This window comes from Pseudopipra pipra, chromosome 2, assembly GCF_036250125.1.
Source record: "Pseudopipra pipra isolate bDixPip1 chromosome 2, bDixPip1.hap1, whole genome shotgun sequence".
NCBI lineage: Eukaryota > Metazoa > Chordata > Aves > Passeriformes > Pipridae > Pseudopipra > Pseudopipra pipra.
Window position 1 is genome coordinate 25141155 of NC_087550.1, and position 23198 is coordinate 25164352.

At 44.8% G+C, this 23198-nt stretch overlaps 1 protein-coding gene across 2 annotated transcripts; it reads left to right on the forward strand.

Moving 5' to 3' along the window:
• The first annotated feature begins 9736 nt into the window (after positions 1-9736).
• UPK1B (uroplakin 1B) lies at positions 9737-21813 on the forward strand. Of its 2 annotated transcripts, none has more exons than XM_064644413.1 (8): positions 9737-9961; positions 15191-15278; positions 15829-16029; positions 17571-17645; positions 18372-18494; positions 18791-18970; positions 19740-19823; positions 20468-21813. In XM_064644413.1, exons 2-8 carry the CDS (start codon positions 15210-15212, stop codon positions 20516-20518), a joined length of 783 nt encoding a protein of 260 aa, XP_064500483.1. In that variant the 5' UTR covers positions 9737-9961; positions 15191-15209; the 3' UTR covers positions 20519-21813. The 2 variants fall into 2 exon arrangements, with proteins under 2 accessions (XP_064500483.1, XP_064500484.1); XM_064644414.1 differs by lacking the exon at positions 9737-9961 and adding an exon at positions 13440-14204.
• Positions 21814-23198: the final 1385 nt, after the last annotated feature.

The following is a 23198-nucleotide window of genomic DNA, read 5'->3' on the forward strand; positions in this document are numbered from 1 at the left end:
AGCAGATTATTGTGTTTAAGCTAGTGTCACCCAGCTGTGCTTTTTTATTTGCTTCACAGTTCTTCTGAAAAATACTTTAGTCCTAGAAAAATTCTACTTTATAGTAAAGAACTGCTGTTTGTGTATAAGAAGGCTTTCCTGTGGCAAGGAGGCAAGTTAGATTTCAAATGGAAACTTTTACTGTAGTCTTAATTCCAGAGTGACTGCCCCTTTTCCATAATTTATTTCTCAAACCATTGGATCCTTATTTCTTCTTCATAAGTGGACATTTATCAACATGACACTAAACTGTCATTAAATTTCTTGCCTTGAGTGCTCTGAAGGAATTAGCAGTTCATTGTGTGTAACTGAAACTATTCCATATAAGTCCTTATAGCACACTAGTCACAGTATATTTGAATGCTCTCCAGAGTGTGCTAAGCAACGTGACTAACATCTGTTGTTTGCTCTTTTTCCTCTCCACATGGGAGATGTCTGTGCATTGAAGTACATTCTTTTGAAAAGGGTGGCTTGTGGTTTTTTTTACCCACACCTGTGTGTTGCTGTGTGGTTCTAATGGATAAGGATAGGTCATAGAGTGAAAAGCGTTGAAGTTGGAGGTAATTTGTAGTTCCCAAGGATGATTACTCCTCAATATGAGCTGGACACCAAGAAAGTAAATTATTTTGAAGGAACAGATTTTTTTTTTTGCCGATCCACGGACAGGCACAGAAGCGTGACATCCGATTCATCTGCCAAATGGCATGACCTTATGGCCCATAGAATGTTTCTGTTGTGAACCTTGTACTCCAGAAGCAGGATCCAGAGGAGCAATCAGAAGGAAAGTGTAATCACTGTGGAATAGGTCTCTTGGATGAAAACATCAGTTTCTTTTTCTGCTATCTCTGTATGGAAGTTAAAATTACTCAGATGCACCAAACAATACTAAAGTTGCCTATGTATTGCTTCTAACCAATGCAAAAAAACCCCAATGTTGCAACAGCTGATTAAAGATCCTTTTGAAAAGTTCACAGACTCTGCTCTGCTTCTTAGTTAGGTGGAGAGCACATTTTTCAATGGCCAGCTGCTTATAGCATGAGACATTTCATTGTGACTCATTGGATATGAATCACTGCTACATAACACCAACTTCAAGCTAGTTTAATGCCACTGATTTCAAAGTTTCACAATCATGTGAAACTTTTAGGCAGCAACAACTATTGAGGGCTTTCGTGTCTGAAATGGAAGAAATTAACCTCTGGGTAAAGTCCGACAAAGAGCTCAAGAGAAAGCTCCAGCTGAAGACTGGAGAATGTGGAAGAGCTTGGAAAGGAATACACCAGGGCAAATTGATCAAACCCTATCTGGCATGCCTTTGAGTTGTATTCAAGGGAAATCTGCTCTTGACCATTCTTTCAGCCAGAGGAAATGGAGAAGAAAATGAAGGTGAATGAAGAAGAAAATGACATTACCTGAAGGTCAGGCATTAATATCCATGGCTGCATTCCTTTTTTTGGGACTGTCCTCATGGACAGAACTGATGTAGTAGCAGTACCACCAAAAGTTCATGGCCATAGCTCAACATACAGAAATGAAAAGGAGAACTTTGAGTTGTTGGGGTGACATGGATTGGATGAACACTCATCTTCTCCTGGGGAAAGGTGGCGGGTTGGAGTGTCACTGCAGAACAGATGAATTTAGGCGAAGCAGATGCAAGAGATTTCTATATACATAATTCAACACTGGAAACTAACTGCAGACGCTGCAGTAGTTGGTCTGTTTTAGAAACAGCTGGTATGAATTAGGAGAATGGCTCTTCCTTTCCCCCTTAAGGCTATCATCTCAATTCCCCATGCAACTCCTCTCACAAGTGGGAAGAGCTCACCCTCCTTTGTGAGACCTTGCTGCTTTCAGGCACTAGGAAGGACATCTCATTGGCTTATTCATCCAGGAGTCTGGGGTAAACTTTCTATCTTCCAGTGCAGAAAATAGGAGAAACCGCTGGTGTACTTTCATAAACTGCAGTGAAATAATACCATGGAAGAAATGAATTATGAGATGGACTCATTTGCTTTTTTACATTGTTACTTTGAGACCAAAATAAGCATCTTTTTTGTTGTCACTCATTAAAGCGGCAAGAGATGGAGGAACTTGGAACTGCATAGAGCTGGACTTACAAAGGTGCATGGCTATCGAAAAAGGAAGGCACTGTAGCTAAGGGAGTGCAGCTCTCCATTTACACTGGCCATAAAAACTTCACTATAAACTTTCAAGCCTTTGAGGCAAATACCTTATTTGGAATCACCTGGTCCAACCTTAAAAATCCTTATTATTAACTAGGAGGAAAAGATCTATATTAGGGTTAGGGAGTTTGTAGGAAAAAGAGATGACCTCTGTCCTTCCTCCTTCCTGTTCCCCAGCTTTCCTTCTAGCATAAAACAGGAAACAGAGGTGTATACAGGCATGTGTAAGAGCACAATAGTTTGTTAATGAGAAAAATGCATGTCATACCAGCCCTTGAAGAAAAACAGTTTCCACCCTGAGGAGCTTTTGGTGTTCTGACAGATGAGTCGACGTTAGGGAGAAGGCTATATTACATTCAGACAAATGGTCAGAGACCCAAGATTTTTAACAGTGGCTCAAAGTTACACAAGCACCATGAACAAACATCACAGCCCCTTTGAGGAGCAGAATGATGCTGGCCCTATCCCGCTATTGTTTAAGTATCCCCTTGGGTCTAGCACAATATCCTGCCTCCTTGCAAGGAGATTCAGGGGAGGGCAGCATTACCAGTTTGCTGAAACCCCACAGTATTGAAAGCAAGTATTGCCCACTGGATAACCCAGCTTTTGGCCCTGTGGTTTGAATCCTTGGTAGGATAAGAGAGATATCTTGAGAGACTCCTTGACTGTAGTATGGTGCCATGATGCCAATACGTGTTTGGTATGGCAGATAGGAGTGCATATAGTAGAAACTCAGCCTATTGTTGGGAGCAACAGCTCCCTACATTTTGCATTGGTAGGCGTCTAAATGTTTCCAAATGAAGAGAAAAGCACTTTAAAAATGTAAGAGCTAAGCAGGGTCCAGAATAACTCTAACAGAATCACGTTTTGTAGCTACATTTCATACACCTCTTAGAAGTTGTTCTAAGCCTTAGTGGCTTTTCAGAAGTCACGAGTGAAAAAACGGCTCTTGAGTAGCAGGTTAAAAAGCATCTTGAAACTGAGTGAAACATAACCTTTCCTATGTGTGCCCATGAGAGGGCAGCACAGACCGACTGAGCCTTCTCTAAAGGCTATTAAGAGACAGGGGGACTAACTCGAAGAGTTTATGTCCAGCCATGGAGCAGCTACAAGTAGAGAAGAAACGGTCCATGTAAAAGGTCTGAATTGCCCAAAGCACAACCGCATCCATCCCCCACCTGAAACTAAAACTCAGGTGCAGCTGAGTACCGGTTTGACTGAGTCAAACCCCAGGTGCATGGAAGGGTCTCAGGGAAGTTTCCACTTAGTTACTGAAACCTTAAGAGAGTTTCAGAGGAAGAATATTGGACAGTGCCTACAGTCCTGTCAAAGCAATGAGTTGATGTTAGACATCAACCACACCCTTGCCAAGGCAGAGGCTGTCACCCAGGAGCACTATAAACTTGCCCAAGGCGTGCATACTATTTATTTCCATCCCAGTATTGCACCAGCCAACACCCCTCTGCTATTGCCCTTTCTTCATGCTGCCAAGACTCTTGTGATACAGCTTTCAGTTGACTGTCCTCCCTCTTTCCCTCGGGTGCTCCAGCCCTTTGACAAGGTGGATGATGGAGATGCTGAGATAAATGAGACATAGGCTTGCAGCAAGTGTGTTGGAAACTGGATAGTGACAGCCAACCATATGTAGATGGCAGTGCTCCACAGCCAGCCCCTTACAGCCTCCCACATCAGAGGCAGCTAATGCAGAGGAGGCATCCATTAGGATGGATTTGGGAGGAATGAGATATCCCAAAACACCCTTCAATAATAGGATGGAATCAATTAATGTGAATGGATTTCTTTGGCCCCTTGCAAACAAGCAGTAAAGACCGCTTCTTTTGAGCATGTTGTGGCTCATGACTGACACACAGAATTTTGGAGAAGAGGTTTTTAACCATAAGAAAGAACAATGCAGTCACTAGGTCCAGACAGAACAGCTTGTTCCCAGTCTGTTAGATGAAACTCGACTGAACCAGCAGTAGCAAAGGACCATCACAGTGCCAAGGCCATTTGGTAGCTGGGACCACATCCTAGTGGATATATTGACACTGACATATGCAGTCTTTTAGAGGCCAGGAAATTCATAACCAAGAGCAATACAGAGACACTGTCTAGCAGACCTTCCCTGGACATTGTTAGCTTTTTAAAACAGAAGCAGAAAATTTCTATATTCTCAAAAGTCCTTTCTTCTGTCAGAGATTTCCTTGCAAATCCCAGACAATCCTTTGCCAAGACACAATGAGATTTCTCTCCTCCTGTGAGCCTTCCCTGTGAGCACTTCACCTATGAAGACAGGCTGAGAGAGCTGAGACTGGTCAAACTGGAGAAGGGAAGGCTTAGGGGAGACCTCATTGTGGCCTTCCAGTACCTCAAGGGTGCTTATAAAAAGAAGGGAGAGGGATTTTTTATACAGACAGATAATGATAGGACAAGGGGCAATAGTATTAAACTGAAAGAGGACAGGTTTATATTAGATGTCAGGAAAAAATTCTTTACTCAGAGGGTGGTGAAGCACTGGCACAGATTGCCCAGAAAAGTTGTGGATGTCCCATCCCTGAAAGTGTTCAAGGCCAGGCTGGATGGGGTCCTGAACAACCTGATCTAGTGAGTGGCATCCCTGCCCATGGCAGAGGGGTCAGAACTACATGATCTTTAAGGTCCCTTCCAATCCAAACCATTCTATGATTCCCTCTGGTCAGGCTCCTGTTCAGAGTGAGCTGCCTGCCCTCATCAATCTCATCGGAAGATGAGATTGAAAAGAAAGCCACATCTCCTTTACTGGCACTTTTATGCTATCAAGGGTGTTGGCTAAGGAGCATCACTCTTGAAGGGCTTGGCTCCCTTTCCCTGCCAGGAGAAACTCCTGCCAGTGGGAGGGGAGTCAGGGCAGGGCTTGACGTCAGGCTCCTCCATGCGTGTTTTATCATCTGCTCTCTGCGTGTACAAAAATGTGACCTGTAGGTTGCTGAAAAACATAGGTGAGATCAGCTACTCTAAGATGCAGATATTTTGGTCTGCGTTTTCCTTTGCAGAAATTAGCCTCAGGCCTGTGTTGAGGCTCTCCTATGAGTTTCTTTCATAGTCAGCAGAGTAAAAGAGGCATCCTTATGGTGAGATTTAGAGCCTAAATCTCTCTCAGTATGTGCAAGAAGGCACCCTAAGGGTCTTCTTTATTAACAGTAGTAGCAGCCAATAGAGATTAACCTTTATATACATCCACTACTTCTCTAAGCTTTTGGGTTGAGACCGCTGAGGTAGGGAACCTAAGCAGCTGGTCTAATTGTTAGCAGTGGGGTACCAAGATTTAATTTGTTACTGGATTTATCCACGCATGCAAATATCACTATATGCACTAGCCCAAAAGTCCCTGGGGAAGCAGTTCCCTGCCTGAACTCAGTTCTTTACCACACAGAGTAGCTTCCTCCAAGTTGTTCTTTCTGCTTGCTCACGTGTCAGGAGAAACAGTCTCTTCTGAAAGGCTGAAAGTACAGATTTTCATGCAATCTCATGATTCCAGTAGCTCAGGCTTTATGCAACCACCCAAAATTGCGAGTCTTAATGACACCAAAATACAGGCATGGTTATAAGCTCATTAATAAAGCTACCCTACAAAATTAGAAAAATACGGTGTGTCCCTTTCCTTCCCCAAAATATTTAAAAAAAAACAATTCTTGAGAGTGTGCCTTAGGAATGAGGAGTGCAATGCCATATTCATTGCAAAATGCAAAACACCAGGATTACCAGCGTCACAACGATGCTTGTTCTCTGTAACACTCTTTCACCAAGATATCTAAGTTTTAGAGAGAAGCTACTTACCGCATTCCACATTATACTAAATATATACATACAGTTGGGCTTTTCAGCCTATATGTTTGCAGGTTTAGCTGGGGTGGCCAGCCCAGTGACCCGGTGGTTTATTCTAACCCACTATAATTAGCCCATGGTTGTTGCTAACCGTATGCCATTTGTCTCCCCACACTCAGCACTGTTTGGTAAACAATTTCAGAGACAGAGTTGCTCTCCCCTGATCTCACTAGGTGGTGTTCACTTATTTATTCTCTGCACCCCACAGTTATTCCTCTCTCTTGAGATTGAGGTTATAAAAGTGGCAAAAAAAGGGCAAAAATTTGCCAGAAGAGGGAAGTAGCTGTAGCAAAAGACACAACTGGGGAGGCAGGAGGCAAGCCTGGCAGGAGGCCAGGCCAGCTGCAAACCCGAGGGGCACAACGGACGTCTGTCCCCCACAGCCCACATCCTCGCCCCCCATGCGGATGCATTGAGATGGGAGAGGAGGCAGCCATGAGGAATTCCCTTCTTCTCCTGGGAGGAGCTGGCTCCTGGCCATGGCACGTGGAGGGCTTGGGTGGTAGGCACGAGCCTCAAACCCAAATCTGGCCCAGGGAAGGAAGGTCAAACTGCGGACTGGGAAGCAGCTGTTTGCAGCCCTCGAAGGAATGCAGGAGCAGAGCTGGGTGGCAGGAACTGGGGCTGCAGCCACGGGGAGCAGTGCCCTCAGGAGGAGGTTGCCGGTGAGGTTGGGGCTCTGCCAGGAAAGGCAGCAGCCTCTCCACTCGTGGGCAGCGCCTTTGCAGCTTGCTGCAGCAGGGATGCTCGGCTTCACTCCTAGCAGGGCTGCCATGCACTGCCACCATGTGCTGGAGGGGCAATCATCAGAAAAGCCCCTCTCCCTGGGACGAACAGACAGTGCCAATCAAGCTGAACCTGCATATGGGTGCACGGGCTTGGCCAAGGCTGAAGCTGCACTGCTGGGGGTGCAGGATTTCTTAAGTCCTCTCCCTCAACCATGAGATCTGATCTTCCCATGCAACATTGCAAATCCAGTCAGGAGCCTCCTGTTCATGGATGGGAGTGGCTCCACCATGATGCTGACATGAGACAGTCACAGAAATGACTCCTGGCAATCTACTACTTTGACCATAAGCTCCTTTTCCTCTCTGTGTGCTCTCTCCCTTCCTAAATCCACCCTCTCATATTCTCTCAGTCTTAAACCCTTATTTCCATGGTATGAAGAAAAGAAATTCAAAGGATTCAGGAAGGTGAAAAAGTATTCTTAGAGGTGAGGAATGGGGCCAACCCACTGGAATTACCCACAACATCTAATCAGCCCTTTTCAGCAACTTTGGGCATCCTCCAGCATGCCTTCCATGACAATTCTGAATAAACACAGCATACTTCATGACGGGCATGTTCTCACATTGCCCTGTCACCCACAGAGCACACTGCAGTAGCCAAGTGATAGATCTGAAAAATTTCATTTTCCACCTCTATCTGAAAATAGGCCAGGCTGTGGCCTCAGCATCTGACTGTCCCTCCAGACGAAATCCCAAATGACTGTGTGTCTTCACTCCCAATCCTGCACTTTGCCTTTAACTCGAACGCAACAGAGGTGTGGACCTCATATGTGGACCTATGTCTGGATACGCAATGAAAGCACGTGCATGTGTGGATTTCTACATGTGCAGATACACGTGTGTGTTCATGTGGCTCTGTGAGAGGGTGTGCACACTTGTCAGTCTGTAGCTTTCACAAATACAAGAGCTTTCACAAATGTATGGGTCTGGCAGTATAGAAGTGTTGGTCCACCTGCAGTATGCCAGCACAGATACAGACAAAAACACAGACAACAGTCAGGCTAAAAGAGCTGCAGGCACCTCAGTGGAGGTACCCATGGGGGCACTTCCCACTGCATGGCTTTTCAGCCCCACTGCGCTCCCTTGCTCGGACAAGGTCTCTGACCCTCCTCTGCATGGGCATTCAGGCAAACTTACAGACTAACCTTGTTAGCGCACACCAAGAGAAGTGCAAAGAAACAAACAAAACTTCTCATTCGCTCTCTCCTTCTCCATATCAAATTTTGCTCCAGAGATCACCAAAAATATTCTTACCCAGATTCGAAGCCAGATTAACAAATTGTGAGCAGACAAATGGTGATGGCAGCTGAGGAGTGACCACCACCCACCCTAGCCTTACCCTCTCTTCCAGCCCAAAGAAGGATTCACTCTAACAGCCTTTTGCAGTGTCTTGGACAGGGCTACAGAGCTGCAAGAGCTCTGCTGCACCAGTGCTGGTGATTGGCAGAACTACGAACTTCAATGCCAGCTTCCACTTCCCTCTCTCCTCTTTCCTCATCTGCTTTTCCCAAAACAATATTTCCAGATGAGAGGTGAGGAGTGTCTTACCACAGCAGGCTTGTGTCTAATCACTGCCCAAGATCAGCCAGACTGAGATGCTCAGGAAGTGCACTGCCTTTTCCCCCATCAGCTGCTCTCAGTGTCCAACAGCAACAATGAGAGCCTGCCCTCCTGGAGCTGAGCACACCAGCTGGTGTGAAACACCTGGTCCTGCCAACACTGCCAAAATATGGGGTGGCGGCTGCACCAAAATAGACTTCACATGTAAGGAGCACAAATAATGGGCAAGGAGATCTGAGTTATTTAAGTCTAGACAAATAAGCATCTGTATGCTTGAGGAGCCAAATGACCACTTTCTTGTGCCTGTCTGCTAGATCAGACTAAAATGGCTGGGTCTTCTTTTGTGTATAGCTGTGATACCTCATGGCGCTGGAAATGCTGAAAGCACTGTCTTTCCTCAGGGAGAAATCTCTCAGGGACCTCATGCAAGAGCTGAATCTCTCTTCAGTTTTCTCCAGGTACCAAAGGATCCATACAATGTTAGAACTATTTCAGTTCTCACTAATTTCACACAAAATATTTTCCAGGATGGCTACCAATGGGATATATACATGTTATTTTCATGTTTGGTTTTGACTTGTGAAGGCTCTAACAACATGGAACTCCCCTCACCCTTCCCAAGCCCATTATTTATTTGGCTGGGTTTTGCAGCAGTAGATGAAGAACACCGAGCACAACCACCTGTGCTTTTGCCAGAGACATGTTCAAGGCTCCAGTAACACGAATCATGGCTTTTGGAAGATTTGGACTGGAATGAGTGAGGGAGAGGAAGGTGAGAGACATTCCTTTTTTTGCCATGTTCCTCAGCCTTAGTCCTTCTCAGTTCATCACAGGCCAACTAATATATATGTCTGTGCTTGACTTTGCTCAGTCTTAATAAGACTGAATATGTTAAAAATCCAGAGGGCCCCAGGAAATGGGATGGTCTTCCCACTTTTTGTGTTATCCACAGTGTCTTGCAGAGTATCCAATGCTTACACTTCTGTTTCCAAAAAAAATCCCAAACTAAATAAGATGAAAATGGACCCAACCCAAACCACTGGATTTTTTTCCATGCAACATAATTAAATGGAAAATTAAAATTAATTTAATCTCTGTTTCTATTCAGTACATTCTTCTTATACCCACGTTCAAACAGCAGTCCAGTAATCTTTTAGTCCAGCAATACTTACGTCCTTCCAATTTACCCATCATGTTTAAAGTTCAAGTACCTCATATGAGTGACTCATTCATCCACCCTTTCAAGAGTATAATAATAGAAATTCTTTAAAGCTTTGTGTTTTCAGCACAACAGCATTCCAATACGATCTAAGAATCACAGAGACACCCTCTGGTCCCAGGAGGACTGGGGAACAGGTTTGGCTAGAAAAAAAGTTTTACTCATGTGATGGGCACCCTACCAATCACACAGCACGTTCCTCAAGCGACCTGTGCTCTTTAAAGCCCAGTGGAGGTGGGAGAAAGGGGCTTTGTTGGCTTTGCAGGTGCATTGGGATTTCTGCTGGGAAGCATCACAAGAAGAGAGAGGTGAGTGCCTTGCTTTGGTCATCATCTTCCTCTTAATGAGGCATGTGAGCCATAAGTGTCTGTTAGGAGAAAAGGCAGCTCTTATGTTTAATGTCTTTTATTTTAGTTCCTGGACTGTGTTTAGTATATGGGAATCTGGTACCTGGATAAGATTAACTGCAGTAAATTATCAAGTATTTCATTTTTCTTCCTCTGGCTTCTCTATGGCTCTTTTAATTTGTTTCATATTTTTTCTCCTAAAGACTGGGTAGGAAGGAATGGAAAAATTAAACCTGTTGTAAATCTGAGTGTAAAAGAAAAAAAGAAAAAATGTTGCAGAGGAAGATGAATCTTGTAATTCCCTCTCACTTGTGAATATAGGAAAGGAAAAAAAACCCTCTTGTTTTGGCTGTGCTGAACTAATAAGGGAGAGAGGAAAAACCTACCTCCCAGCACTATTTCCGAGGTAATTATGCTTGATGATGATTTACCATCCACTCCACTCTTCACACAGGCTTCATTTCATAGCAATCTCTCTCCAAAGGAAACTTAATTAGTCTCTGACCCCTTCTTGATGCCAAGCTTTGGTTTTGCTTTATTTTTCTCCCTGGTAGCACAAAATAACTGTCTGGCTCTTCCTTTTCGGAGTGTGGTTGACTCCTAACATACAAGCAGTTCTCTGTCAGAGATGGCTGCACTTTGGGGAAGGTGGAGCATTGCGAAAAGTCCGGAGGGGCAGGAGGAGTGCACGAGTTTGTGTGCATGGGAGGTGTTTGCTTTAAAATAAGTAAACATATGATGAATGGATATTTGCAAAGCATTTGATTTCTTACAGCGAAGCACAAGCTCATCATTAACATATTAAATTACATCCTCTTAAAACCTGTGTAACTCTGATGATGACCCAAGCACTTGGAAAATACCTCCTTTTTAAGTCCCTTAGGGGCTAAATTTTCACTCTAACTAATTAAAAAAAAAAACAAAGTAGGTTTATCGCTTAATGCATCAGACTCCACAGCAGGTCCGGGTGTGGGCAGGTCTGTGGCTCACAGAGGCTTCCCACGGCACCAGTGCTGGCATTGGCACAGCACCTCCGGCAGCGGTTCCGCCTCGGTGACTTCTGTCCTTCAGCACCACAGGACTAGCCCAGGCATCTCCCTTCTGCCTGTGGAGACATGCTCTCCCCCAGGGCAGGGTGAGCACAAGGGATGGGAGGTGTGGTGCCCGGGCCTCTGTGCCGGAGGGGTGTACAGGCAAGGACCAGGTTTCTGCCGTTGAACAGCTGGGTTTGCTTAGTTGCGCCCGAGTGGTACCGAGCCCTTCAGCCGAGGCGTGCGGAGCCCATGAGTAATAAGGCAAAAGCGTCCTTTGTCTCTGCCTCCTTGCACCTGGGGATGGGAATGCAACGCCCTGCACGGGGACGCTGAGGTAGCAAGGGGTGATGTGAGGCCCCTGTAAGCCCCACCACCGTGCTGAGAAACCTCCATGAGCAGGGTTTAGAAGCAAATAATACTCACAGAGGTGGTTTTGGACATCCCTTTGTCACAATGCTTGACAAGTACCACGAAACACAAGACAATCAAAATGCCACTGGCTTCTGCATGTGACAATGCCAAATCAATTCTTATCCTGTGGCTTTTTTGTCAAGAGGTGGAATAGAGCTAGGCTAAAAAGGGGAATTCATCTGTAAAGCCACTGAAATCCTGTCCTGATCTATAGAAATAGGGTATGGAGGCTTCAAAAGATCAACCAGCCCAATGTGTGTGAAGGGCGCACAACAGAGCCCAAATTGCACTTGAATCCAGGAACTGCTGGCAGAAGGGCTTCCTTTCAAACCCTGCATGAGATTATCACCTCAAACGCAAGGGCAGAAGCCATCCTCTGCAGAAAGAAGCTTCCTTTTCATCTCCCACAGTTGTGCTGCAGGTCTCACAGAGCCCGCGTGAGTAGAGGCAGTGAGGAGAGGTCAAGAAAGCTCAAAGGGCATGGAAAAAGCAGATCTGTCTGCAACTTTTGGAGGAGCAGGGGGAGGGGGAGGCAGGGCTACCACTGCTCCTGAACTCGAACAGGCTCAGCTGGACCCAGGGAGTGTCAGGAGTATTTGAGGAGTCTGAGTGGAGAGGAGTGGGGAGAAGTTGCAGTCTGGGTTGAGACCAGTACGTCAGAAAAAGGAAGAGATATGTGCTTCAGGAGGGATATAGGGTTTTTCCATACAATGAGAAAAACAGACATCTTTCCAAAGCTGCTTGGACTATGAAGCAAAGTCTCTGGTAGTGATAATTGAATACCTCAGCTAAATTGCAAGGTTTTTGGGATGTGCTGAGAAACACTGGGTCAAGGCTGAAATCTCAGGACCTGGCTGCTTTCTTATGTGGAGCTTTTGGATAGTGGTTGCAGCTGAAGCTCCAGTTTCCTCTAGGAGTTCACAGAAGCCCCAGGAAACTGTATTTGGGTCATAAAACTAATCTTAACCAGCCCAGGAAGAAAGCTCCTCTACCTCCAAATGCATTTGTGTCCACAGGCAGAGGCTGATGCACCTGTGTCTCTGGGGGTTGGGAGAAGGGCTGCCTACCAGTGTCACACCCGAGTTGTTGTCAGGTCACATCACAGTTGTTGTGAGTCACATCTCTGTGCAGCTTGCCTTGGGCAAGTTGGCCAAGGTTTGCCTCATGCCTCTGTACTCATGTACCAGCACCAAGTGCTGTGCTATCTGCTCTTGCTTAATGCAGCTTCCCTCTGAGGCATGAGGAGCAGATAGTAGGTGGAAAGCTCCAGATCTTCCACAGCTTCTCCTCTGGGGCCTGTTGAAGGATTGGCTCTCCAGCTGCCCAGCTATTGTCATGGCCTTGGAGTACCTGCATGGTCTCTGATTGGTAATGATGATACTGGACCACCTGAAATGCAGAAGGAGTCAGACAAAGGGTTGCCATATGTGGCACAGGGGAATGAAGTGAATACAAAGTAATGGACTCTTTCAATGCCAATGACTTGAGGTAGAGGGAGAATTCACAGAAATACGGCAACATTATTACAGTGTTTATTTTTAGATCTACAGTAAAGGCTTTTCCTTCCCTTTTCCTCCTCCTGGTCTCTCTGCTTTTCTCCATGCTGCAATCCTATTGGATGTACCTAAGGAGAAATAGAAATTTGCCACTCTCCAGCTGATACCTGTGTGGTGGTGACTGTGTCCAGTTTTCTTCACAACTATAGTAGCCTAAGAGATGGGCTAACCCCAGGAGAAGAGGATTGCTTTCTCCAACTCATGTGACTGCAGTAATAGCTGCCCAAGGGGAGGGAGGAGTAAGCTGGGCTCTGCCTGCCAAGGAGGAGAAGAAAGCCAGCTTCTGGGGAGGCAAGAGCATGGGCCAGATGGACGGCCCACATACAAGGTGTGAGCACTCTTGTTACACTGAAGAGGCACCTCACGCTCAACCATGATATTTACATGGCAGCTGGAGCAGACCCACTTTTCAATGTGGTACTCAGAGTTCAAGTGCCTGCATTTGAGCAGGAAAGATTTCCTTGCTTTTTGGACTGCTCCCTGGCTTGTCATGTTTCTTAGATTGCAATAACTGAAGGCTTTTCTAAAATCTCTGGAGTTTGCAGCACATAGGTCCATGAGCCAGACAGCAATCTCTCCAGCTTTCAGATGAGTAGAGGACCAGGATCCATCTCAGGTTTGCCAGAATTTGCAGCGCTGTATTGCTGAACATGTGGCCAAACATTGCCCAGATCCAGATTTGACCTGCAAAACAGTTTTACGTGACCCCCTGGACATACTCACTGGTCAGTAAGTTTGGCAGTGACAGAGCTTCAGGTTGACCTCATGAGCCTGCCATTTTCAAATACAGAGCCATACAGCTTCATATATATTGGTCTGGCCTCCAAACACCTGTTTGTGACTAAAAATGGCTTCTCACCCTAGAAATAATGGCCATGCCTACACATGCTATCACAGGAAAATAGAAAATACTTATGTGCTCTGCTGGTATAATGGTGAGAGCACTGGAGATGTCTCTATGCCTAACCCTCAAACCACTGCAGAAAGAATAGTAGGAAATACCTGTTTTGCATCTGTCACTGTTGGAAGTCTTGCATACCCCAAATAGAGCAGCTGCTTAGGCAGCATTGTTAGAGAGGTCTCGCAATTCTCTGTTCCTCAGGGAAGTCCCCTTCATTGACACCTGTGTCTGCTTATATATTCCCACAGCTTCTTTGAAGAATCACAGAGTCAGTGATCCCAGCAAGAGACACACAAGTGCAGGTACTCTGGCAGAAGTAGGATGTTAAAGCTGCTTTTCCTGTTGTCTGCTTAAGTTGGGCCGACTTCAGCCTTTCTTTCTGGGTTTATATTTTCATAACCACCTGGCAAATGCAGCTGTCTCTGGGTTTGGGTTTTTTCCCTCCCCCTCTCCATGCAGACACATGTTCCATCCCTTTGAAAGAAGGACTTCGTAGGAGCTGGCATTTGAGCTTCTTTCTCCAAGAGGTCTCACACCACTGACTAGTGCCTTTATGCTCCTCTCTCTGGAAGGGGCTGAATTTGACACGGGGCACCTGACTCCAGACTGCAGGATATAGCACTCTCAGGAATTTGGTGGGAATGCTACTTGGCCTGGCTCCCATGAACCAGCTGCAGCCTGAGCTACTCCCTCCCTCCTTCCCTCACATCTGACTTGCGGGGCTCAGCCCCAGTTTCCAACATGGGTGGGATATGGGCTACCCTTAGCAAAGTGCAGCCAAGCCCTGCACCAAAGGTACATGTGTGGGATACAGCTAAGGAACCGTGCTTACCAGTTCAGTCCCATGGTAGTGAAACAGCCAGCAGAGTGGACAGCATCCTCTGGAATAACACTGGCTCCTTTGGAAGAGGAGTGAGGTGAGGGCACTGAACTTGTCCGCTGTCCATCCAGATGTAGCTGGTGTTTCTGGCTAGGTGGAAATGCAACACCATGAGCTGAGGTTGGCATGGGTGCTGTTGTGATGATGAAAACCCTACCCAAAACAGAGATGAAGACACGATGCCCTCAAAGTGGTCCCAGTCTTCTGTAGCTCAAGTATCAAGGAGAGTTATCAGATTAATACCTGGGGAAGTTTCTCCTCTGAAACTACTACAAAGCAAGGGCTGAGAGGTATACAGACAGGCTGGCAAGTTCTATCTATCTATCCTTCTCCTCAAGGATAATTTCTATTTCTTTGTGAACCATATTGTACTGGTGGTCTAATTGAAGACTATTTGGCTTTTCCTAGGTTGCATGAAGAACTAAAGATGGCAAAAAGTGAGGACTGCATACACATTTTACAGGGTCTATTAGTCTTTGGAAATGTGGTCATTGGGGTAAGTGAAGTGGAACAAGTACAGTGGAGGCTTCCTTCCAGTATGACACTTCTTAAAAACAGCAGTTTTCAAATGTGAAATCCTTCTTCAAGTGTGAAGTCCACACATAAATAGTCCAATAAAGTGTGAGAGAAGAGGAAAAGGAGAGCTGTCCTAGATGAACAGTTTGGTGGGAAAGGGACAGCAGGGGGTGATCCAGAAGATCAAGGTAAGTTCTAGAGAAAGAGTCCTAGAACTGTCATCAGAAGCTGACTAACATCTTTCCAGCCACCTCTCTCCATATAATGATGGAATGGTTCTGTTCATTCTTTCATAACAACATCCTCAGGTCCTAGGCCAGACCTCTCAGGTCTAGGCTGGGTGAGATTTGCCTGTAGTTCTTCTGTGAAGTCACAATACAAGAAATTGTAGAGCTGGGCAGAGGAGGAGTTGAGTAGCTCCCATTTGTCAGGCAATCAAATGAAAGGAAAGCAGTCTATGCCTGCTTCTGTCTCTCCTGTTTCTTTAGGGAAGCTTGACCTAATGCATTTCCTACACTTGTGCTCCTCAGATGTGTGGCATTGCCCTGACAGCAGAATGTATCTACTTTGTGTCTGATCCACATGGTCTCTACCCTCTGCTGGAAGCCACAGAAAATGATGGCATCTATGCTGCTGCCTGGATTGGCATCTTTGTTGGCTTTGCACTGTTTGCTCTATCTATCCTTGGTATCATTGGAATCATTAAGTCTGACAGGACCTTGCTGCTGGTGGTAAGTATAAGAAAGTTTGCCTACCTATTGCTATCAAACTGAACAAATGCTGCCTTAGTTTCCCTGATCACCTCAGTAATCCACCAATGAGCAAAGACAGCTTTTATAGCGATGAGGAGCCAAAGGTTCTTCTTGGTCATGGCTGTGGTGTCCCAGAAAATGACTCCTGTGAAGATGCATGCATGAGAAGATCCCAGACCAGGCTGAGGGAATGGATGGAGGTGGCCACAGTGGAGGTTTAAGCTGACTGGCTTGACCCTGACCTTGCCCTTAAGCAATGCAGAAGCACTTGTGCAATCACATATATCTGGGATGTGGTTTAGATCCTTGTTTCTCCCCACCCCTTACTGCTTTTCAGCTGTCATGCACCATTCAGTTTAGGAGCTGATAAGTAATTATTTCTGTACAAGGCATTAGTAAGTGTCAGTATACCAACTATGGATGCAGTTGAGAACATGAGACATCAGCAGGCAGGCACAAATTACAGGGGTGGGGACAGAGATTTTGATAAGCCGAGGACAATGTTAAGATGTGAACAAATCTTTGTACAGTGTCTTACTTAGTCCTTTGGTCTGGCAAAACATTAGTGGCAAAACTTAGCTGATGCTTGTATGAACAAAAGGTGGAGCTGAAAACTCTGGAATTGGCTCTCTCTTGGATTATTGTGGGGTGGCAGGGTGTCTGTTTTAGACAAGAGGCACTCAGAGATCTGAACTCTTGTGCCAGGGAATTTGCCAGCAAACAGCTGAGGAAATAGAATTCCCTTAACTCTGAATTTTGGTGTCTTGGCTAAATCCCAAGGCTCTGATTTGAGAGATATGAGAGGCTACAAGGGACAGAAGCTTGGATAAGAAGGAAACTTGAATCAGAGATGAACATTATAAAATGTGAGAGGAGAAATAGACATGAGAACTCGAAAGGGAATATGGAAAATGTTAAAGGGATTGTGCAGAAAAGGGAAAAGAAGGAGTGAAATAGACCATGAGAGGTGACCCTTGGAATCTGTTTTCATGAAGGATCTTTGCTCACAGTGTAGGAGTGTTAAGGAAATCTGATGATGAAAAATCAAGAGGATCTGAATGATACCCTGAATTGCACCTTCTGTTTCCCCAAAGTACAAGTTCTCCTGCTAGGAGTGAACAGCTTCTTGCTGAAAAGCCTATAGCTGTCAAGTGGAAGGAGAAGACATGACACAAACATAGGTTGCCAATGAGTTGCAACAAAGAAAAGGGCAAATGTTATTCTAGGACATATTAGGCAAAATGTTTTCCATAAAGGCAGTGTAGTCTTAATGCCATGAGGTCCTGATGAAATCTCATCTGTGAGATGGGGAACAATTCCGGTCATTTACCTTCAAGAAAGCAGATTGCAAATTGAAACAAGCACAGGGAAATGCTATATGAACATTCAGGGGCACAGAGAGGACTGAAGAAACCATGATAGCCTGGCCACCTTTACCTTGAGTAGGGTTTCAGGCTTAATCTCGAAAAAAATGCATAACTGTTTCTCTAAGAACTAACTCTGCTCTCTGTCTCCCACAGTACATCATTCTGATGCTGATTACTTTTGCATTTGAAATGGCTTCTTGTATCACGGCAGCGACTCACCGAGACTTCGTGAGTATTTCTTTCCTGATGTATTCTTTTAACTGCACTGGGAAATGCAGTTCTAGGGCACACAGTTGTGCTGTTCCGTGTAGTAAATGGCCTATGTGATAGTACAGTGTAAACTCATAGGACTACTGCTAAGCAGAAGACAGCCCTTCAGGGAAAGACTCCAACATCATCATTCTAATCAAGGAAATAACTTTGTTTTTTCTAACATAGTTTTGTTATTTTTAACATTTTAAAATGTTTACAACCTTGCAGTTAAGGAAATAATAGCGTGGGCTAGCTGAATCATCAATACAGTGTTTAGTCTTTCAGCTACAGACTGATTAATCTATTATACACGTCAAAGACAAATCTTCAGTATTGCCCCAGGCAATGTTACTAGAGAGGGAAAGATTATATGGGTTATTGAAGATATTGGTGGGGAGCAAAATGATTTGTGGTACTTTAGTTCCAAGCAACATATCAAATGCAACCCATAGCTTCTGCACATCTCCTGTGGTTTGACATCTGGTAGTGCCTGCTTAAGATCTATGTCTTTCTTGCTCCTGGTCCTCAAATCCTGCTCTTTATTCTCTTTTGTGTAAAACCAGGGTAGAGGCAGCATTCCTGTTCTCCATCAAGACACTGAAACAAGCAAACAAACCCTCCACAAATAACCCTATATTTTCTTTACATGGCCACTTATTTACATTGTTTTTGCATCAACCAACTGTTGTTTTTTTTCTGTAGCTCACTCCAAATCTCTTCCTGAAGCAAATGCTGGAGAGGTATCAGAAGGCAGAGCCAGCTAATAACAATGACAAATGGATGACTGAAGGGGTCACAAAGACGTGGGATAAACTCATGCTTCAGGTAATAATAACAATAATAAAAGTCACTAATTACTAAATGCTCTGCAGGTCTGGAATTTCAAGTCCTTCTTGGGGCCGCTCAGTAATAAAGAGGATGGCATCTGCCTTGAACCTTAAAGAAAGTTCTGACATACTCCCCCTTTTGCTTGTTTATCAGATAGACTGTCAAAGGCAGGCACTTCAAAAATCTCTCCCATAAATCTGTAGTTAATGCCTAACCAGCCATGTGCAGTGTCCAGACATGTGTGGGGCTGTGGCCTGGGCCCATAAAGACTATTCTCTTCTCTCACCCTGCAGAACCATTGCTGTGGGGTGCTGGGCCCCTCCGACTGGCAGGAGTACACGTCTGCCTTCCGCTCCACACACAGCGATGCTGACTTCCCCTGGCCACGAAAATGCTGTGCCATGGATGCCCAAGGGCTTCCCGTCAACCTTGATGGCTGCAAACTTGGAGTCCCTGGCTATTATAACAGCAATGTAAGACCATCCCTGCTTTTTCCAGTTAATGTATGTCAGTCAACAGTGCCTTTCTGGAAGGGAATGAAACTGTGAATAGCCTTTCTTCTCTACTGTAATCTCTGGGTTTCTCCTATCTTCTGGAGCAGAAGAGCCTGGAGTGGAGTCCTGGCCACGTTGCTGAACACAGGATAGGGGTTTTTTTTAGGATAGAGACTTTCCTGATGGATAGAGAACTATTAAGAAAACTCTCCCAATACCACCAGAAAGAAGTGACATCTCTAACATGTAGATGGACAGCAGCTGAATCAAACTTAGCCCAAAGATGAGTGCATATAATATGAGCAAATCAGCAGTTCTACCTCAAGGTAGAACTTTTCAGTAGACTAGCAACTAATCTATTCAAATAGGTTGCTGGGTCATGAGCATCAGCTTCTGCATTAGCATGCATTTCTAGAAGGCATTCAAGCTTCCAATTTTGCCTGTAGCTTCTTAATTCTAGAGGTCAATTCTGTGTCAACTGTGTTTGGTTATCTAAGTGTACTTGGCAAGTGGATGGCACAGGAAGCTGTCCTTGAAGTGTCTGAGATAGATTTTTGCATTTGGAGCTAGAAACAGGTAGGTTATCTAGAAGTTGTCAATAAGCAGTGTAGCTCTGGCTTGGTTTTTTCAGATCCTACGAGGTGCCCAAATTGCAGTAGGAGAGGAAGATGTCACCTCAGTCTCTCTCAGAAGTGCCTTGCAGTAAAAGCTCAAAGCTGGTATTGAGTCATCCCTGGTTGTCTTACAGGGTTGTTATGACGCTATTTCTGGACCAGTGAACACACATGCCTGGGGTGTTGCCTGGTTTGGTTTTGCCATCCTCTGCTGGACTGTAAGTACTTTATATTTGCCTTTACTTCCTCTTCTCTTTTCTCGGTATTCCACACCCAGCTGGGTGGAGGTGGATGACAGGACTGACACATTTAAAATGTCCATAGATTATCGTATTCATTCCTCACCTAACTGCCTATAGCCTGTTCCACTAACTGCTACATTTACAAGTTCTCCTCCATTCTGGCTTCCAGAGGTGAGGAACTAGATGGTTTTCTAGTCTGATGAGTCCTGCCGCCAGCTCAACAACACAACTCAGCAAATACAGCTTGCAGATACTTGTTTGTGAAGGGTATTGGATCATCTAAACAGCAATCATGATAGATAATTCAGTTTGTAGTTTGAAGACTTTGTATGAATGTTTTAAGTACTCTTAAAAGTAAACTCTCAGGGTTCAGCAGCTTCATGGAGATAATCCCTAGTAAGATGAGTGATACAGTCAGATAGTTATGGCTGCACACATCTTCTTTCTTCACTGCGTAGTTTCTGTGCAGATAAAAAAATTTAAGCTTCCTCTGCCTGAACAAGCTTTGCTTTTCAAGAATTTCTGTTGTCCCTCCTAGCAACGGGACTAAATGAGGATGGGGGAAAGGTGGAGAAAAGGAAATGGGGAGCAGAGAAACTTTAGCAGTCTTGTCTTTCCAGTTCTGCGTCCTCCTTGGTACCATGTTCTACTGGAGTGGAATTGAATACTGAAGGCCCGGTGTGCTCAGTGCTGTCCTGAAATGCCGTGTGAAACTGCGTTTGTCTTCTGCTCCATTCTCCTTGTGCCATGGAGGATTTGAAGTTTTCCCACTACCTCTCCCATATATACTTTTGCCTCTCCAAAACCTGACACAGAGAACTGACTGCAGGAAAGAATCTTCTTGTCCCTCCTTGCCCCTTGTTCTGCAGCCTTTATGTCTCCTGGCTGAGGCACAATCCTTCTTTCACGGTGCAAGAAATCCTTGGAGCATAAGATAAGAAGTCATCTGATTTGTTCTCTGATACCAGTAAAGAAAATCTCCATATACACTTGCTGCGAAACATGGCTCTCTAAAGTAAGATTGAACTTAAATGGTAACGCTAAAGGCTCCAGCAAGGGCTATGTGAGCAAAGCTGTAACCTCTTGTGACCAAAACTGTAACCTCCCATGACCAATAAAGATGGATGCTGCAAGGGAGAAGACTGCAGACCTCTCTAATATATTTTATTGTTCAACTTCTCTTCCTGGTCTCTATCACCCCTTGCCTTGGAATAAGGCAGATTTCCTGAGAGTTTTAGTGTGTCAGCAGTAGAGACATGTCACAGAGAAAAAGTGTTGCTAGTCAAGCCCAATAAAAGGCTAGCTCACTCCTCAGCAATATGCTGCCTATAAGCAAGCCTACCTTCTGTTGCTGATGAAACTACTGCATGTACTCCTACCTTCAGAAGTGCCAGTCCAGGAAAATCTTCACTTGCTGACAAGCAACTCCTTCAAAAAGCTGTTCTGTACCTCACACAAGATTTCACACATCTACAGGCTAGAATTCGTGCAGAATACAAAGGGTCTTGTGCTGTTGTTGGCTTTGCAAAAGTGGCTGTCCCATGCCCCTAGTTTACTGTGCTTCTTGCTTCGGCTACCTGTATGTATATGGTTACATCTCCTGTGTAATTCCCCTTCCACATCCCTGGGTCAGGTAGGACATAAGGCAAACAATGGCAATGAGTATCTCTTGTGAAAAATGCAAGCAAGGTGCTAACTGAACCAAATCCAGTCCTTGCATCAGCACTTACAGTTCTCAGTCAGTTCAATAGAGGTTGCGTATTTTGGCCCGGACTTATCTGCTGTCTTTCCTAGTGAACACTTCAGCAGTTAAATGTATCATGAGAAATATGCTCCTGTAGAGCATTTTAAGATTAATCCTTCGGAAGTTCTACTGGTTCAGGTCCTGACACTTGCCATCTGCCTTGATTCTTTGTTTTTGTATATTCACCAAAATACTAATTAAAAAGAAGTGGAGATGAATTTTTTCTCTTGTTCAAGATGGTGTGTTTGGGAAGGGGAAATAATAAAGGTCTGTATCTGGGTCGTCTGGGGCAGGACAAAGGCAGGCTTTAATGTCCTGTAATGCCATTCTGATGCATGGTGCTACAGAAACACTGAATAATCCTTTGCTAGAGTGCTGGGGAAGAGAAAGAGGCAGATATGAGGATGAATAGCTTAAGGAAGAAATGCAGAACTGCAACATAGAAGTTTTCTGTATGAGTGTGCCTTCAGAACTGAAAGTCCTCATGGTTCAGCCACTCCCCTGATTCAGTGGGTGGTGACTGTCTTGGAGACCCTGGACCCTCAGAAATTCCATAAGGAAATTAGTCTTTGCTTTTTTTGTGAGACATAAGTCATGAATAGATCATGGAAGCCCTGTATGTCAGTGGTTAGAGTTTGTTTTTGAAGGGGAGGAGGGGGGAGTTTGGTGGTAGGATTGGGGGTTTTTTGTGTCTATGCTGCTGAGAGCTACAGTAACACCTAAATGTAAAGAAATCTTAAGAGAATCAGCATCTGCCCAAATTAAGGAGCAATAGCAAAGACTGAGTTCTCTGCTACTTGACATGAACTGCAAATGCCTGTCAACTGCAGCCAGAAGAGAGGAGAGAAATGGGGGAGGAAGGACAATGCAGGCACACAGCCTCTGTCCTTGCTTGGCCAAATCCCCCCAATAACTCCTCAGCCATGGCAGCCATCGTGGATAGAAGCACTCCTGTGTAAGGGCCTCTTGCTTGAGTTATTTCTGAAACTCAAGTAGCTCTGCAAATGAGTGAAACAACTGAATATGGGACTTTCTAGAGCCTAGTAGTGCCTTCTGCACACGGATGTCTCTGTAGATACCCCGGAAAAAAACTTTTAGGACTGCAGAAGCAGGTAACTTCAAATATTATTTTCCTTCTCTAGTCTTTGGCTTCAGACTGAGAGGTCTCTTCATTTCTGGTGCATCTAAATGTGGTGTGATTATAGCACTACACTCAGTATAGGGGGAAATGCTGCAAGATTTTGCAGGAGAAAAGAGACTGAAACTACTTTAAATAGACTATTTCAATATTAACTGCTCCAACCAGATGCAAATGATACCATTGACCTATTACATAAATGGCAGCTCAAGTCAATTAAGTTTAGGTTCTTCACATTTGTTTTCTGCTTCCTAAGCCTTTCCCTCCCATTGCACTTCATGATTCATGTTCTCAAAAAATAAAAGCAGTAAATAAGTGATCCAGGCAACGGTGGATCTATGCAGACATGCCAAACATGCCTCAATGCAACCAGAAAATGCCAGCTTTATCCATCCTGAACTAAGGAGGAAGGAGAAGACTGGACTGATGGCAGAATGATGTCGAACAGGGTAATGAAAAATCCTGCACA

What these genes read in the sequence shown, in the direction of transcription:
- UPK1B (XM_064644413.1), top strand. Translation starts at nt 15,210, where the DNA reads ATGGCAAAAAGTGAGGACTGCATACACATTTTACAGGGTCTATTAGTC. An exon ending in TTGGAAATGTGGTCATTGGG is followed by an intron (nt 15,279 to 15,828) that starts GTAAGTGAAGTG and finishes TGTGCTCCTCAG; the next exon opens with ATGTGTGGCATTGCCCTGAC. An exon ending in CAGCGACTCACCGAGACTTC is followed by an intron (nt 17,646 to 18,371) that starts GTGAGTATTTCT and finishes TTTTTTCTGTAG; the next exon opens with CTCACTCCAAATCTCTTCCT.